This window comes from Anomaloglossus baeobatrachus, chromosome 1 (genome assembly GCF_048569485.1).
Source record: "Anomaloglossus baeobatrachus isolate aAnoBae1 chromosome 1, aAnoBae1.hap1, whole genome shotgun sequence".
Lineage (NCBI taxonomy): Eukaryota > Metazoa > Chordata > Amphibia > Anura > Aromobatidae > Anomaloglossus > Anomaloglossus baeobatrachus.
The window spans coordinates 853,641,352-853,658,730 of NC_134353.1; the positions used below are offsets into that span (position 1 = coordinate 853,641,352).

The following is a 17,379-nucleotide window of genomic DNA, read 5'->3' on the forward strand; positions in this document are numbered from 1 at the left end:
CCCGTGTTTGTGTGGGTTTCCTCTGGGTTCTCCGGTTTCCTCCCACAATCCAAAAACATACTGATAGGGACCTTAGATTGTGAGCCCCAATGGGGCCAACGTATGTAAAGCACTGTGGAATTAATAGCAATATATAAATAAATAAATATTATTTAACCTAGGGCAAACATTCAGACTCATAAGGGGTCGTCGGGCAGTAGCTGACTTGTTTAATGTCAAGCTTTGCAGTGGAAGAGTACAAACACAGATCAAGGTTTGTAATTACCAGTGTCTGTGCGGCTAGCATGCTTGATCCGGACGGAGTGGCCGATATTACCACAGTTGGGCTCACATCATCTTTGGAGTCAAAATTTGAAGGCGTCAAGTGCAATCGAACCTGGAGACCAATGATTAAACAATGTAAGTTAATATTAAAAAAAGACAAAACAAGCAATAGAATGTATCGAAAGCATGACATTTATAACAACCCAGTATATGCATCACTTTCCTGAATCGGACTGAATCCTACAGCAAAACATTCAGACTCTCTCTATCACAGGATTGTTTCCGTCACATTGCAGGCTGAATACAAAAACCCATGAATACTATGAATATAAATACAATCAATGTTGATGTGCACCTTTCAGGCACTGGAGCAGTGAGTCGGGTAAAAACTGGATTTGTCATACTCAATCGGATTGTAGGAATGTACACGTTTAACTAACATTACAGCGTACCTTTTGTTTCACAAGAAAATTATTATGGTGCAGGACAGCCATTTTTCTCAATCACTCCATTAGCAATTTTTGCTAATAACCCACAGTACGGATGACCCGAAGTCTGTGCTGCAGGCTACACTAATCTAAGGAGAAAACAGTTGCGGCATGCTGCGGGTGGAATGCGAGCTTGTTTCACTCGCACCCATTCAAGTCTATGGGGCAAGAGAAACATCGCACTGCACTCGCATCAGCTGGCAACGGAGTAGATGGGGAGATAAATCCCTCCCTCCCCTCCGTAGCGCCAGCCTTCCCCTCCGCATCTGTGGTCTGATCGCACGATCGGACCACAGTCACATGACACTCGGCTCCCGCTGTGCTGCGAGCATGTGCCGAGTGTCATGCAAGCACTCGCAGTAATCCCGTGTGGCCTCAGCCTAAGCAGCGTACTGCTGATGATAGGCTGCTATCTGCAGTGTGGGACAAGTGCTGGAAAATGCTATGACACTCGCTGAAGATGGCAGCCTAGCAGAATGACGCAGCTTACTTTACTGTAGCTTGCAGCACAAACTTCAGGCGCTCCATGCAGTGGCTTATCAGCAAAAAACACTAACAGTGCACTATAAGTGTTTTCTTATAAAAATGGAGGTACACTGTAAAGACGACAAAAAAAAAAAAAAAAAATTGAGTTCAACAGTTGGTAAAAATCCCAGAGCTCCCCTCAATTCTGCCGCTCTTTTCTGTTTTACGCGGTGTCACTTCATGGCAGAGATGTTCACATCATTAATTCTAACCTAAACTTTACAAGTCAATCTCTTGGCAACGGAGACGAGATATTAAAAAAAATAAAAAAAGGATATGTTAATCTGACCACATCATGGAATAGTGGCCGCAGAGCTGAATACCTTGCTCAAAACGGTGAAAGGTCTTTTTTAAAAGGACACATACTGTCAGATCAAGCAGGAGATTACACTTTGACATTCCCTTTAACCCCTTTACTCCCTGGCAATTTTCCATGTTCTCCTCCCCTTGTTCCAAAAGCCATAACGTTTTTATTTTTCCGTCAATCTTGCCGTATGAGGGCTTGTTTTTTTGTGGGACGAGTTGTACTTTTGAATTAAATCATTTGTTTTACCATATAATGTACTAGAACACGGGAAAAAAATTCCAAGTGCGGTGAAATTGCAAAACAAAGTGCAATTGCACGATTGTTTTTGGGGTCCTTTAATCACCTTGTTCACTATATGGTAAAACTAAGGTGTCAGTATCAGGCCGCAGGTCGGTACATGTATACTTTTATCTAAGGGGTTAAAAAGGTGTTAAAATTGCGCTGTCAGTATTTGACAGTGTGATCTGTGTGGTATGTGTGGTAAGCAGGCGTGGGTGGATCTCTAATTCCCCCGCACTTGTTAGCCACCCGTCTGCTAATCGGATAAGCAGACATGTGCGGGCATTACCAGAGGCTCGCCGCCAGAGCCCGCAGTTACATGACCTACGATGTATATATACACACATCTAAGGTCGTGAAGGGCTTAGGGGTACTTTGCACGTTGCGACATCGCAAATGCAATATCGTCGGGGTCAAATTGAAAGTGACGCACATCCGGCGTCGGTAACGATGTCGCAACGTGTAAAGCCTAGATGCACCGATAAACGATCGCAAAAGCGGCATAAATCGGTGATCTGTGTAGTGTCGGACATTTCCATAATGTCGCACCAATAGGAGATACGATGATGTACCTCGTTCCTGCGGCAGCACACATCGCTGTGTGTGAAGCCGCAGGAGTGAGGAACATCTCCTTACCTGCCTCCACCGCCGTCAATGAGAAAGGAAGGAGGTGGGCGGGATGTTTACGTCCCGCTCATCTACACCCCTCCACTTCTATTGGCCGCCTGCCGTGTGACGTCGCACGACCTGCCCCCTTAGGAAGGAGGCGGGTCGCCGGTCAGAGCAACGTCGCAGGGCAGGTATGTGCGTGTGAAGCTGCCGTAGTGATAATGTTCGCTACGTCAGCTATCACAAGATATCGCATGTGCGACGGGGGCGGGTACTATCGAGCTCGGCATCGCTATCATTGGCTAGCGATGTTGCAGCGTGCAAAGTACCCCTTTTAAGAGAATCTGTCACCAGATTTTTGCTCCCTGGAAAAAGAGACCCTGAATGGAGTGTAGCAGTTGTGACACAATCAGAGTTGTTAGATGTAGCAGAGCTCAGAAAGCTAACTCCACAGTTCATTATAAAAGTAAACAAAAGCACACAGCTTAATAAAAGACATAGCTGAATTTTGTGTTTAAGCCTCTTACCGCAATCTTCAGATTACATAGCAAAAACCTGCTGACCGTTCACTTTAAATAAAATATATCAAATATTGCTCTCTAGTACAAGTGCAGATATTGAGCACTTATCTTTTTATACAGTTATCATGGTACCAAAAGAAGGGAATTTTGTTACTTACCGTAAATTCCTTTTCTTCTAGCTCCTATTGGGAGACCCAGACGATTGGGTGTATAGCACTGCCTCCGGAGGCCACACAAAGCAATTACACTAAAAAGTGTAAGGCCCCTCCCCTTCTGGCTATACACCCCCAGTGGGATCACTGGCTCACCAGTTTTAGTGCAAAAGCAAGAAGGAGGAAAGCCAATAACTGGTTTAAACAAATTCACTCCGAAGTAACGTCGGAGAACTGAAAACCGTTCAACATGAACAACATGTGTACCCGAAAAACAACCAAAAGTCCCGAAGGACAACAGGGCGGGTGCTGGGTCTCCCAATAGGAGCTAGAAGAAAAGGAATTTACGGTAAGTAACAAAATTCCCTTCTTCTTCGGCGCTCTATTGGGAGACCCAGACGATTGGGACGTCCAAAAGCTGTCCCTGGGTGGGTAAAGAAATACCTCATGTTAGAGCTGCGAAGACAGCCCTCCCCTACGGGGAGGCAACTGCCGCCTGCAGGACTCTTCTACCTAGGCTGGCGTCCGCCGAAGCATAGGTATGCACCTGATAATGTTTGGTGAAAGTGTGCAGACTCGACCAGGTAGCTGCCTGGCACACCTGTTGAGCCGTAGCCTGGTGTCGCAATGCCCAGGACGCACCCACGGCTCTGGTAGAATGGGCCTTCAGCCCTGATGGAACCGGAAGCCCAGCAGAACGGTAGGCTTCAAGAATTGGTTCTTTGATCCATCGAGCCAGGGTGGCCTTAGAAGCCTGCGACCCTTTGCGCTTACCAGCGACAAGGACAAAGAGTGCATCCGAACGGCGCAGGGGCGCCGTGCGGGAAATGTAGATTCTGAGTGCTCTCACCAGATCTAACAAACGTAAATCCTTCTCATACCGATGAACTGCATGAGGGCAAAACGAAGGCAAAGAGATATCCTGATTAAGATGAAAAGAGGATACCACCTTCGGGAGAAACTCCTGAATGGGGCGCAGCACTACCTTGTCCTGGTGGAAGACCAGGAAGGGAGCCTTGGAAGACAGCGCTGCTAGCTCAGACACTCTCCGAAGAGATGTGATCGCTACCAGAAAAGCCACTTTCTGTGATAGTCTAGAAAGTGAAACCTCCCTCAGAGGCTCGAAGGGCGGCTTCTGGAGGGCAACTAGTACCCTGTTCAGATCCCATGGATCTAACGGCCGCTTGTACGGGGGAACGATATGGCAAACCCCCTGTAGGAACATGCGCACCTTAGAAAGTCGTGCTAGACGCTTCTGAAAAAAGACGGATAGCGCCGAGACTTGTCCTTTAAGGGAGCCGAGCGACAAACCTTTTTCTAACCCAGATTGCAGGAAAGAAAGAAAGGTAGGCAATGCGAATGGCCAGGGAGAGACTCCCTGAGCAGAGCACCAGGATAAGAATATCCTCCACGTTCTGTGGTAGATCTTAGCAGACGTGGGCTTCCTAGCCTGTCTCATGGTGGCAACGACCCCTTGGGATAAGCCTGAAGACGCTAGGATCCAGGACTCAATGGCCACACAGTCAGGTTCAGGGCCGCAGAATTCCGATGGAAAAACGGCCCTTGGGACAGTAAGTCTGGTCGGTCTGGTAGTGCCCACGGTTGGCCGACCGTGAGATGCCACAGATCCGGATACCACGCCCTCCTCGGCCAGTCTGGAGCGACGAGTACGACGCGGCTGCAGTCGGATCTGATCTTGCGTAGCACTCTGGGCAAGAGTGCCAGAGGTGGAAACACATAAGGGAGCCGGAACTGCGACCAATCTTGCACTAGGGCGTCTGCTGCTAGAGCTCTTTGATCGCGAGACCGTGCCATGAAGGTTGGGACCTTGTTGTTGTGCCGGGACGCCATTAGGTCGACGTCCGGCCTTCCCCATCGGCGACAGATTTCCTGAAACACGTCCGGGTGAAGGGACCATTCCCCTGCGTCCATGCCCTGGCGACTGAGGAAGTCTGCTTCCCAGTTTTCTACACCGGGGATGTGAACCGCGGATATGGTGGAGGCCGTGGCTTCCACCCACATCATAATCCGCCGGACTTCCTGGAAGGCTTGCCGACTGCGTGTCCCCCCTTGGTGATTGATGTATGCCACCGCTGTGGAGTTGTCCGATTGAATTCGGATCTGCTTCCCTTCCAGCCACTGTTGGAAGGCTAGTAGGGCAAGATACACTGCTCTGATTTCCAGAACATTGATCTTAATGAGGTGGAAAGGAGCCACCACTGCAGAGAGTCCTTGGCCGTCTGGGAAAGGGAGACTTTCCTGTCCAGGGATGTTGACTTCCCGTCCCATTGGCGGAGAATGTCCCATTGAAGTGGACGCAGATGAAACTGCGCAAACGGAACCGCCTCTATTGCCGCCACCATCTTCCCGAGGAAGTGCATGAGGCGTCTTAAGGAGTGCGACTGACTTTGAAGGAGAGCCTGCACCCCAGTCTGTAGAGACCGCTGCTTGTCCAGCGGAAGCTTCACTATCGCTGAGAGAGTATGAAACTCCATGCCAAGATACGTTAGTGATTGGGTCGGTGACAGATTTGACTTTGGGAAGTTGATGATCCACCCGAACGCCTGGAGAGTCTCCAGTGCAACATTCAGGCTGAGTTGGCATGCCTCTTGAGAGGGTGCCTTGACCAGTAGATCGTCCAAGTAAGGGATCACAGAGTGTCCGTGAGAGTGCAAGACTGCTACCACTGCCGCCATGATCTTGGTGAACACCCGAGGGGCTGTCGCCAGACTAAATGGCAGAGCTACGAACTGAAGATGGTCGTCTCCTATCACGAAGCGTAGAAAGCGTTGGTGCTCTGTAGCAATCGGCACATGGAGATAAGCATCTTTGATGTCTATTGATGCTAGGAAATCTCCTTGAGACATTGAGGCAATGACTGAGCGGAGGGATTCCATCCGGAACCGCCTGGCGTTCACATGCTTGTTGAGCAGTTTTAGGTCCAGAACAGGACGGAAGGAGCCGTCCTTTTTTGGAACCACAAAGAGATTGGAGTAAAATCCTCGCCCCCGTTCCTGAGGGGGGACAGGGATCACGACTCCTTCTGCTCTTAGAGAGTCCACCGCCTGCAGCAGGGCATCTGCTCGGTTGGGGTGTGGGGAGGTTCTGAAGAACCGAAGTGGAGGCCGAGAACTGAACTCGATTCTGTACCCGCGAGACAAAATGTCTGTTACCCACCGGTCTTTGACCTGTGACAGCCAAATGTCGCAAAAGCGGGAGAGCCTGCCACCGACCGAGGATGCGGAGGGAGGAGGCCGAAAGTCATGAGGTAGCCGCTTTGGAAGCGGTTCCTCCATTTGCTTTCCTGGGGCGTGAGTGAGCCCGCCAGGAATCTGAGCTCCCTTGTTCTTTCTGAGTCCTTTTGGACGAGGAGAATTGGGCCTTGCCCGAGCCTCGAAAGGACCGAAACCTCGACTGCCACTTTTTCTGTTGAGGTTTACTTGCTCTGGGCTGTGGTAAGGAAGAGTCCTTACCCTTGGACTGTTTTATGATTTCAGCCAATGGCTCACCAAACAGTCTGTCTCTAGATAATGGCAAGCTGGTTAAGCATTTTTTGGAACCAGCATCTGCTTTCCAGTCCTTTAACCACAAGGCTCTGCGCAAAACCACAGAATTGGCGGACGCCATAGCGGTACGGCTCGTAGATTCTAGGACAGCATTGATAGCATAGGTCGCAAACGCAGACATTTGCGAAGTTAGGGACGCCACCTGCGGTACTGCTGGATGTATGATAGCATCCACCTGTGCTAAACCAGCTGAAATAGCTTGGAGTGCCCACACGGCCGCGAATGCCGGAGCAAACGACGCGCCGATAGCTTCATAGACAGATTTCAACCAAAGGTCCATCTGTCTGTCGTTGGCATCTTTAAGTGAAGCGCCATCCTCTACTGCGACTATGGATCTAGCCGCAAGCTTGGAAATTGGGGGATCCACCTTTGGACACTGGGTCCAGCGTTTGGCCACCTCAGAGGGAAAAGGATAACGGGTATCCTTAGAACGTTTAGAGAAACGCTTGTCTGGATGAGCATCGTGTTTCTGGATTGATTCTCTGAAGTCAGAGTGGTCCAAAAAAGCACTTAATTTACGCTTGGGATACAGGAAATGGAACTTCTCCTGCTGTGCAGCTGCCTCCTCTGCTGAAGGAGCTGGGGGAGAAATATCCAACAGTCTATTAATTGCCGATATAAGGTCATTAACCATGGCGTCACCATCAGGGGCATCCAGATTGAGAGGGGCCTCAGGATTAGAATCCTGATCACCGTCCTCAGTCTCATCACAGAGAGACTCTTCTCGCTGAGACCCTGAGCAGTGTGAGGACGTCGAGGGTCTTTCCCAGCGAGCTCGCTTAGGCTGCCTGGGACTGTCATCTGAGTCAGAGACTTCAGCCTGTGATGCTTGAGACCCCCTTGAAGTACGGATTAGTTCCAACTGAGGGGGACCGGGGAACATAGACACAGCAGTGTCCATGGTCTGAGTAACTGGCCTGGACTGCAAGGTCTCCAGGATTTTTGTCATAGTCACAGACATCTTATCAGCAAAAACTGCAAATTCTGTCCCCGTCACCGGGGCAGGGTTCACAGGCGTCTCTGCCTGGGCCACTACCACCATAGGCTCTGGCTGACGAAGTGGCACAGGGACTGAACATTGCACACAATGTGGGTCATTGGAGCCTGCTGGTAGATTAGCCCCACATGCTGTACAAACCGTGTATACAGCCCGTGCCTTGGCACCCTTGCGTTTTGCGGATGACATTTTGCTGCCTCCTCAGAGCAGTACAGGGTGTCCAGCCAAGAAGCGACCTTACAGTGCAACTATATATATATATATGGTACCAAGAAAAAAGTACACTAATATAACACTGAGGCACTAGTGGGGCCAGCACTAAAGTGCTGCTTACCGCCCGCTTAGGAGCGGGTGTGTGGTCGCCGAAATCCCTTTAGTCTGGGTCTCCCAGAGCCTGCTGCCTTTCCCCAGCCAGACTGCATGTGTAATGGCTGCCGGCGTCCTTGTGGAGAGGGGGGGCGGGCCCTGGGCGTATACAGACGAAGAGCGGGAAGCCTGCTTCCCACTGTGCCTAGTGAGAGGGCTGGAGCATGTAAATAAAGCTCCAGCCCTCGGCGCTGCCAATTGAGCAGCGTCTCTCCCCTACCCTGATTGACAGGGTGGGGGCGGGAACGAAGCGGCGCTAGGCCGCAGAAGCCGGGGGCTAAAGTTAGAAGCGCCGCCGCCGTAAAAGCGCGGTCGGCGCAAAGTCCCCGGCGCACCACAAGTCGCAGCTGCGCCGCCGCTCCAGGAGCGGTCGGCGCAGTAGTTCCCAACATGTAACGTCACTCAGCAAAGCTGCAGTGACCTAACCCCAGCGCACAGCGCTACTGTCCCCGGCGCACTATAACGCTCAGCAAGCCTTGAGAGTGTCCGTGCCTGCCGGGGACACAGAGTACCTGAATGATGCAGGGCCTTGTCCCTGACTGTACTCATGCTCCAAATCCAGCAGGTTCTCTGGGTCTGTGGATGGAGCCCGGCCTCAGGGCTTGGGGGCCGGCAAGATCCCACTTCCACAGAGCCCTCCAGGGGATGTGGAAGGAAAACAGCATGTGGGCTCCAGCCTCTGTACCAGCAATAGGTACCTCAACCTTACAAGCACCACCGCGGGTGAGAAGGGAGCATGCTGGGGGCCCTATATGGGCCCTCTTTTCTTCCATCCGATATAGCCAGCAGCTACTGCTGACTACAAACCGTGGAGCTATGCGTGGATGTCTGACCTCCTTCGCACAAAGCAGAAAACTGGTGAGCCAGTGATCCCACTGGGGGTGTATAGCCAGAAGGGGAGGGGCCTTACACTTTTTAGTGTAATTGCTTTGTGTGGCCTCCGGAGGCAGTGCTATACACCCAATCGTCTGGGTCTCCCAATGGAGCGCCGAAGAAATATCTATTAAATGATGGCAACTATCAGGAAAGAGGACAATTTTACCTATACCTTAATTTTTACAACCCTAATATATATATCCAGGGTAAGTCTGCTCACATACACTCTATCCAGAGATATATATGGGGGAGTATCTAATCCACCCCCCCAATGAAAGGCAGTAACAACATTCACTTGGTGTGCCCCTCTGCATTGGAAAGCAAAATCGACTACACTTTCCTATAGATGAATAAATATGTCAACATACAGTATACAGTACAAGATAATGTATAAAAAAAAATTATGATGACATCCGCCCAAGGTATACCTTTAATGTACAGAAGAATGAGACGTACACGGAACAAAATGTACTTTTTACTCACATTTGGCTCTGATGTCGCAGCAGGAATATGGACGGATGAGGGAAGATCGTGCTGTGAGGAGCTCATAGGAACAAAAGTGGACGGCACCTGCTGAAATGATACGTAAGGACCGCAGCCAGGATCTTCTCTGCTAGGAGGATGATCTGTGCAAGAGATACAACTATGACTATGTAGATGCCTACAAAACACCATATATAAAACAAAACTAATAGGATAAAATGTTGTTTTGCTCTTAAAAAAAAAAAAAAAGTGTTGCAATGAACAGCAGAATAGGATGAATCGGAATATCGATAGTATATTTGGTCATGGGTTCGGTACATTCGTATTTTCATCCAATATAATGTGTATGAGGAACGTCTCTGTCTCAGCAGCGGAAAGAAGGAACTTGTGCATTGTGTTACAGTGTCACCTTGTGTTCAGATTAGTATTATACATGCACCTTCTCTATCCAATTATTTCATAGACTAAATAGGAGGTAACAAAATAAATAGACAGATCTAAAAATAAATAAAAAAATATATATTTACAATGGACAAATACAGGTTCTCTCACTATTGCTAATAGTATGTCACAGTATATAAAGAAAAATAAATTATATATACACTGTCACAGTATATAAATAAAAAATAATTATATATACAGTATATATACACACACAGTATACATTTGCTTTTTATCCGCAGTTGCCGCCTTTTGCGACATGGAAGCGGTTATATACAGGTTACAGGTATGTGTGCTCCATTATGGTTCTGCTTTTAATTTATTTATCTAGGATGCCACATGGCCCAAGAAATACATAATATAGAGTAGGATCCCCCTATTGAGACTTGCCTTGAAGTGGCAGGGGTGGCTAAAACAATTGTTTGCTAAAAATCACATTTTTTATTATAGTACAGTTGGAATAAATCCGTGAATTTGTACTTTTTATATCATGCATGCCATTCTCAGATCGTGCTGGCTCCCTATTCTTTGATTGGTTGTAGTTATGCTACATTGGTCTGGAGGCTGACCACCACCTATTCCATGCACGCCTGACATTGGTTTTCATTATAATCCTTCTGTTGGTAGCTGTTCACATTCAGTTGCCTCACCCTTTTCCACAGGCAATGCTAATAAAGCACCATACTTGGATCTGAGCCGCCTTGATTTATAGTTGCTGGTCTGGCACTGTGAAGGTCAATTCTGATATAGTCCTGGCGTGTGTGGCGTCTGCTGTGCACGTTAGGACCTGGACTGCATTTTATCCGCAGTTGCCTCTTTTTGGGACATGGAAGCAGCTATATACAGGTTACAGGCATGTGTGCTGCAATATGGTTCTGCTTTTAACTTTATCTAGGAGGCCGCATGGCACATGAAATACATATGAAAGAGGAGGACCTCCCTATTGAGATTTGCCGTGAAGTTGCAGGGGTGGCTCAGAGAATTGATCAATTATTTGCTAAAAATCTCATTTTGTATTATAGTATAGTTAGTACAATTTGTACTTTTTATATGATGCATGCCACTCTCAGATCGTGCTGGATCCCTTTATATATTTGCAATTGTAGTCTATATACTCCAGGTTTCCCACTGAAGGGCTTTTGTCCACCTGCCTCCTCAGAAATCCAATGTATGCAAAGCTGTGGAAAAGAAGCGCAAATAGGGTCTTACCCCGATAAAGGAAGGGTAATAAATAAAATCAAACTCACCTGTAGGAGTTGTGCCAGTCACAACCCCTATAAACGCATATAGTGTCCAGGTAAATTGCAGCCCCGGGTATAGCAAATGAAAGGTAAATGTAGAAATCGGGTTGTATAGCTGCACTATTGACCAATTCGGAACAATGATCGTTTGGTCAATAGCGTGGCTATACAACCCGATTTCTACATTTACCTTTCATCCTCAGGAATACAGTGATGGTTTCCTTTTTTTGCCACATCCAGGTAGCGCAGCCAGTGTGCTTCTATTATTATGAAATTGTGAAAGCTGGACCTGCTTCATCACAGCCTTTACACCAGTGCGTTGTCATAAAAAGCTTTGAAAAATCATTAAATTTTGGTGCAACTGGAGGCCAGTTTTGCCAAGCTCTGACAAAGTGGGTGGCATTAGGGCAGGATGACCACCATGTCAAATTCAGCACAAGCAGCGGCAATCGCTATGCCACAAATCTCACCGCAGTAGGGACTGTTGTAGGGTTTATAGCGAGGCACACTCAAGGCGTTAGCCCCTCGTCCAACACCTGATTCATGAAGAGGTGTGTGTGTGTCGTCTTTGTCATTGTTTTTCCAGGACACTGATCTCTTAACTTTCTCAGTCACTTACTAACTGAAGAATACTCGTGAACTAGAAGCCTTTGCCAATGGAATATGATATTAAGTTCACCTAGCACCTTTTTATGTAGTTTCTTTGACTTGCCTGTGTGATGTGGATATTCTGATGAAGCGGACAGTTTTAACCTAAAATGTGTAAATACTAATATTGTGAATTAAGATTTTAATGTTTTATATATCATGCAACTGGTTCAAAGCTAAACAAAAAAATCTTGAGTAACAGCACAAGACCAGCAACAAGAATCAGTGGCAACAAGAACTGAGGTTTCAGGTTGCATTGATGTTCTCCTAACCTAACCTAACCTCTAAGACCTACACCTCTACTGACCCAAAAGCACAAGAAAAGTGGTCTCCAAAATGGTGAAAACCATAGAAATAGGCCACAGAAATTTAGAGATTCTGTTCAGTGGAAGGCGGCGAATAATTCTGAGACTGCAGTAGTCAGTAGATCTGGCATTTTGAGGTGAATTTGCAGAAACGATTTGTTATATCAAAACTACAAACAGATCAGCGACACTCCTTTCACCTTTAAAAAACAGCAACCACGGGGTATCTGCGAAGGAAGGGGGAGAGGGTATCAGCAGGCTTGCTAAGCCAGATAATGGCCGTTTCGTGCCAGGAGGTGTTTCAACGAGCACCCAGGAGAGCCAACTGGCACAAAACGGCCGTTGCCTGCTTGCAACTCACCATTTGCCAGGTTTGTTGCCATGGTCGAACTTGGGCATACATTCCTTGCAGTGTGTAGAGTGGGTGGGTATGGTATCTGGCTTAATAAGTAGGCATGACTGGCTTAATGGACTTGGCCCGGTGTTTCCCGCATACTACAGTGAACCAGCTGCTTATCGGGGCATGCTTGCTTGCAGTGTCGGGGAACAGAGTCAGTTGGTCGGTGGGGAGTGTCCGGGCTTAGTCAGCCAGCGGAAAATGACTGGTTAAAGGGTACTCACTACCAGGCAAAGCGTGTGGAAGAAAACACTGGGCCACACCCACCAAGGCAAGTGTAATGCCCACCAACTAAGCTGGTCACGCCCACAAGCATGCAAATAACATTGATCGCAACTGTAATAGTGTGCGGACCTTTAGTCCTTCGCATTCAAAAAGGCACCATTTTCTTCAGCGCTTACTTAAAAAAGCATCTTCTGAAGTTCTGAAGTCATCTTCTCCCACAAATAAAATTATGTCCTCCTACAGCCTGGATTCACACACAGCTGTTCTTGTGGCATTTGGCAATTACAATTTTTTTTTTTTTTTTTTTAAATCTTTCAAATAAGGTTTGGCTGCAGCTTTCTTGACAAAGTCCATTACAACTTATGGAATAGTTCACAGAATTTGCATCTCATGAACATTTGTACAAAGCATCATTTCTAAGAAGGGAACTTCTCTAACAATGTCTTACACTTTGTTGCCTACCTTGCTCTGCTCGACTGTCTCTCCCCTGAAACATGGACATAGCCTCCATATTTAATGCACAGACACCGCGCATAAAAGCTTTCTTCATGGACCCCTCGAATTGCCCCCTCTCTGCATGAAGCCTGGAAACTTCTGCTCTAGCTTCTTCCAGGTCATTGCTCAGCTAAAAATGACACAAAGGAAATAGTGACAGTTGCGTGTCTTATATTGCATATGAACGATCATTTGTTTTTAAAAACATGTAAAGACAACAGTTATACTCTTAGAAATAATTTCATTAATCAAGGCAAGAAAATCGCCACTGACCAGATTCTATCAAACTCAATTAATAAATATATATATTATATATATTTTAATATGATACACTGTAGGATGGGGCAGATCCCTTTGATAAAGACGGAGGCAGTATAAGTGCAAAATACTGATGAGACAACCAAATGTTTTTGCCCTTGAGACATGGGGCTGTGCATTATCATGCTTCAATATAAGGTGATCGTTGTGGATCAATGGCACAACAATGGGCCTCAGGATCTCCTCATGGTACCTCTGTGCATTCAAAATGTCATCAACAAAAAGAGAATTTTGTTACTTACCGTAAATTCTTTTTCTTATAGTTCCGTATTGGGAGACCCAGACCATGGGTGTTTAGCTTCTGCCTCCGGAGGACACACAAAGTACTACACTAAAAAGTGTAGCTCCTCCCTCTGAGCTTATACACCCCCTGGTAGCCAGTCCTAGCCAGTTTAGTGCAAAAGCTGAAGGAGAATAGCCACCCACAAGTATAACCGAGTAAGAACCGGAACAACCGGAGACTCTGTCCACGACAACAGCCGGTGATAACACACGGAACAAGAAAACTGCCAACAGGCAACAGGGAGGGTGCTGGGTCTCCCAATACGGAACTATAAGAAAAAGAATTTACGGTAAGTAACAAAATTCTCTTTTTCTTTATCGTTCCTTTGGGAGACCCAGACCATGGGACGTTCCAAAGCTATCCCTGGGTGGGAATAAACAGGAAAAAACTAAGAAGTAGGCGGAGCCTAACTTCACAAGTGGGCGACAGCCGCCTGAAGGATGCGTCTGCCCAAGCTCCCATCTGCCGAAGCATGAGCATGCACTTGGTAGTGCTTCGAAAAGGTATGCAGGCTAGTTCAAGTGGCAGCCTGACAGACTTGTTGAGCCGTAGCCTGGTGCCTAAAAGCCCAAGAGGCACCGACAGCTCTGGTCGAGTGTGCTTTGATCCCCGGCGGGGGAGGCACCTGAGTACTCTGGTAGGCGTCCGAAATGGTCGATTTAATCCAATGGGCCAAGGTCGGCTTAGAAGCAGAGAGACCCTTGCGCCGCCCTGTGGTTAGCACAAAAAGAGAGGTGCACCGCCTAAGCGCAGCGGTGCGAGACACATAGATCCGGAGAGCACGCACCAGATCTAGAGTATGCAGCTCTTTCTCAAAGCGATGAACAGGGGCCGGACAGAAGGAAGGCAAGGAAATATCCTGGTTAAGGTGGAAGGGAGAGACCACCTTAGGAAGAAAGTCCGGGGTCGGACGGAGAACTACCTTGTCTTGGTGAAAAAACAAAAAAGGTGACTCCGAGGAGAGCGCAGTCAAATCAGAGACTCTCCTGAGAGAAGTTATGGGAACTAGAAAGGCCACCTTTTGAGAAAGACGATACAAAGAAACCTCCCTAAGAGGCTCGAAAGGGGGTTTCTGCAATACCGTGAGGACCAAGTTAAGGTCCCAGGGATCCAAGGGCCGCCGATAAGGCGGAATGATGTGAGACGCACCTTGCATGAAGGTGCGGACCTGAGCCAGCCGGGCGAGACGCCGCTGGAACAGCACTGATAGAGCTGAGACTTGTCCCTTGAGAGAGTTGAGGGACAGTCCTAGCTGCAGACCGGACTGTAAAAAATACAGAAGGGTCGGCAACGAGAATGGCCAAGGAGAATGGCCGGAAGAGCGACACCAGGACAGGAAAATTTTCCAAGTCCTGTCATAGATCTTGACGGAGGAAGACTTACGGGCCCGAGTCATAGTGTAGATGACTTCAGGAGGAATACCAGAAGCCGTCAAAATCCAGGACTCAAGAGCCACGCCGTCAATTTGAGTGCCGCAGAATTCGGACGGAAAAACGGACCTTGCGAGAGCAGGTCTGGACGGTCCGGAAGATGCCACGGCATCTCCACGGACAGTTGGAGCAGGTCCGGATACCAAGCTCGCCTGGGCCAGTCCGGTGCAATGAGGATGACTCGACGGCCCTCCATTCTGATCTTGCGCAGGACCCTGGGCAAGAGAGCTAGAGGGGGAAACACGTAGGACAGACGAAACTGGGACCAGTCTTGAACCAGAGCGTCCGCGGCGAAGGCCTGAGGATCGTGGGAGCGAGCCACGTAAACCGGAACCTTGTTGTGACGGGATGCCATTAGGTCCACGTCCGGAGTTCCCCACTTGCGGCAGGTTGACTGAAACACTGCCGGGTGCAGGGACCACTCGCCACCGTCCACGGATTGACGGCTGAGATAATCTGCCTCCCAGTTTTCTACGCCAGGGATGTGGACTGCGGATATGGTGGACTTTGAGTCCTCCGCCCAATGAAGAATGCGTTGGACCTCCAACATTGCCAGGCGGCTGCGTGTCCCGCCTTGGTGATTGATGTAGGCAACCGCTGTCGCGTTGTCTGACTGGACTCGAATGTGCCTGCCCGCCAACAGGTGGTGAAAGGCTAGGAGAGCTAGAAGCACAGCTCTGGTTTCCAGCACATTGATTGAAAGGGCTGACTCGGACGGAGTCCAAGTGCCCTGTGCTCTGTGGTGGAGATGTACCGCTCCCAAGCCGGATAGGCTGGCATCCGTGGTGAGAATCACCCAGGACGGAGTCAGGAAGGAGCGCCCTTGGGACAGGGAGAGGGGTCGAAGCCACCACTGAAGAGAGCTCCTGGTCCGTGGCGACAGAGCCACTAACCTCTGTAAGGAGGAAGGCCGCTTGTCCCAACAGCGGAGAATGTCCAGCTGCAGAGGACGCAGATGGAACTGGGCAAAGGGAACCGCCTCCATGGAGGCCACCATTTGACCCAGTACCTGCATCAGACGCGTGAGAGTATAACGGCGGGGCCTCAGGAGAGAGCGCACCGCCAACCGGACTGACAGCTGTTTGTCTAAGGGCAACTTCACAAGTGCCGGCAAAGTCTCGAACTGCATCCCTAGGTACGCGAGACTCTGGGTCGGAGTCAGAGTGGATTTGGGAAGATTGACAATCCACCCGAATTGGGCTAGGGTGGTGAGAGTGAGCGAAACACTCCGCTGACAGTCTGCGCTGGATGTACCCTTGACCAGAAGGTCGTCCAGATAAGGAAGCACTGCTAACCCCTGGAGGTGCAGGACCGCAATCACTGCCGCCATGACCTTGGTTAATACCCGAGGGGCCGTGGCTAACCCGTAGGGGAGAGCCACGAATTGGAAATGATCCTCTCCTATCGCAAAACGTAACCAACGCTGATGTGACACTGCGATTGGCACATGCAGATAGGCATCTCTGATGTCGATGGACGCCAGGAACTCCCCTTGGGTCATAGAGGCAATGACTGATCGCAGAGACTCCATGCGAAAATGCCGCACCCGGACATGCTTGTTGAGAAGCTTGAGATCCAGGATGGGCCGGAAGATACCGTCCTTTTTTGGAACTAGGAAGAGTTTGAGTAAAAACCTCTGAATCGTTCCTGAGCGGGAACTGGGACAATCACTCCGTTTGCCTGCTAGGACGCCACGGCCTGCGAGAAGGCGGCGGCCTTGGAGCAAGGGGGAGTTGAAAGAAAAAAATCTGTTTGGAGGGCTGGAAGGGAATTCCCCTTTAGATTAATTTTTCTGCATTTTCCTGCAAAGGTATTTAGTTGCATGCTAAGGTAAGATGTCATCCCTCTTATATCATTATCACAGTACCTACTTACATCTGATTACAATCCCTCACCCCCCCCCCCCCTTTTTTTCTCGCCCCCCCCCTCCTTTTTCCCCCTCTCCCTTGTCATAGTGCTGACTAATGTGCCAAATGCACTAGTTTGATTCAGCTATACTACATATAGACCTGGTTCCATATTGCTCTTTTTTGCAATCCGTATACAGGTACATTTTTTCATTTTTGTACACTGTAATATACTTGTCTCATGTAAAGACTTATAACATGACACTGATTATGTACAATATTGATTAGATTGTTATCCTGCCTTACCTTGACGGAC

At 48.5% G+C, this 17,379-nt stretch overlaps 1 protein-coding gene across 2 annotated transcripts in view; it reads right to left on the bottom strand.

Moving 5' to 3' along the window:
* POC5 (POC5 centriolar protein) overlaps window positions 1-17,379 on the bottom strand; it is a 152,577-nt gene that overhangs the window by 25,707 nt on the left and 109,491 nt on the right. For both annotated transcript variants that reach the window (XM_075342287.1, XM_075342294.1), the window contains 3 exons: window positions 13,153-13,315; window positions 9,434-9,576; window positions 266-376 (listed from right to left, as the gene is read on the bottom strand). In XM_075342287.1, coding sequence (XP_075198402.1) covers window positions 266-376; window positions 9,434-9,576; window positions 13,153-13,315 — 417 coding nt within the window. The remainder of the gene's footprint in view (window positions 1-265; window positions 377-9,433; window positions 9,577-13,152; window positions 13,316-17,379) is intronic.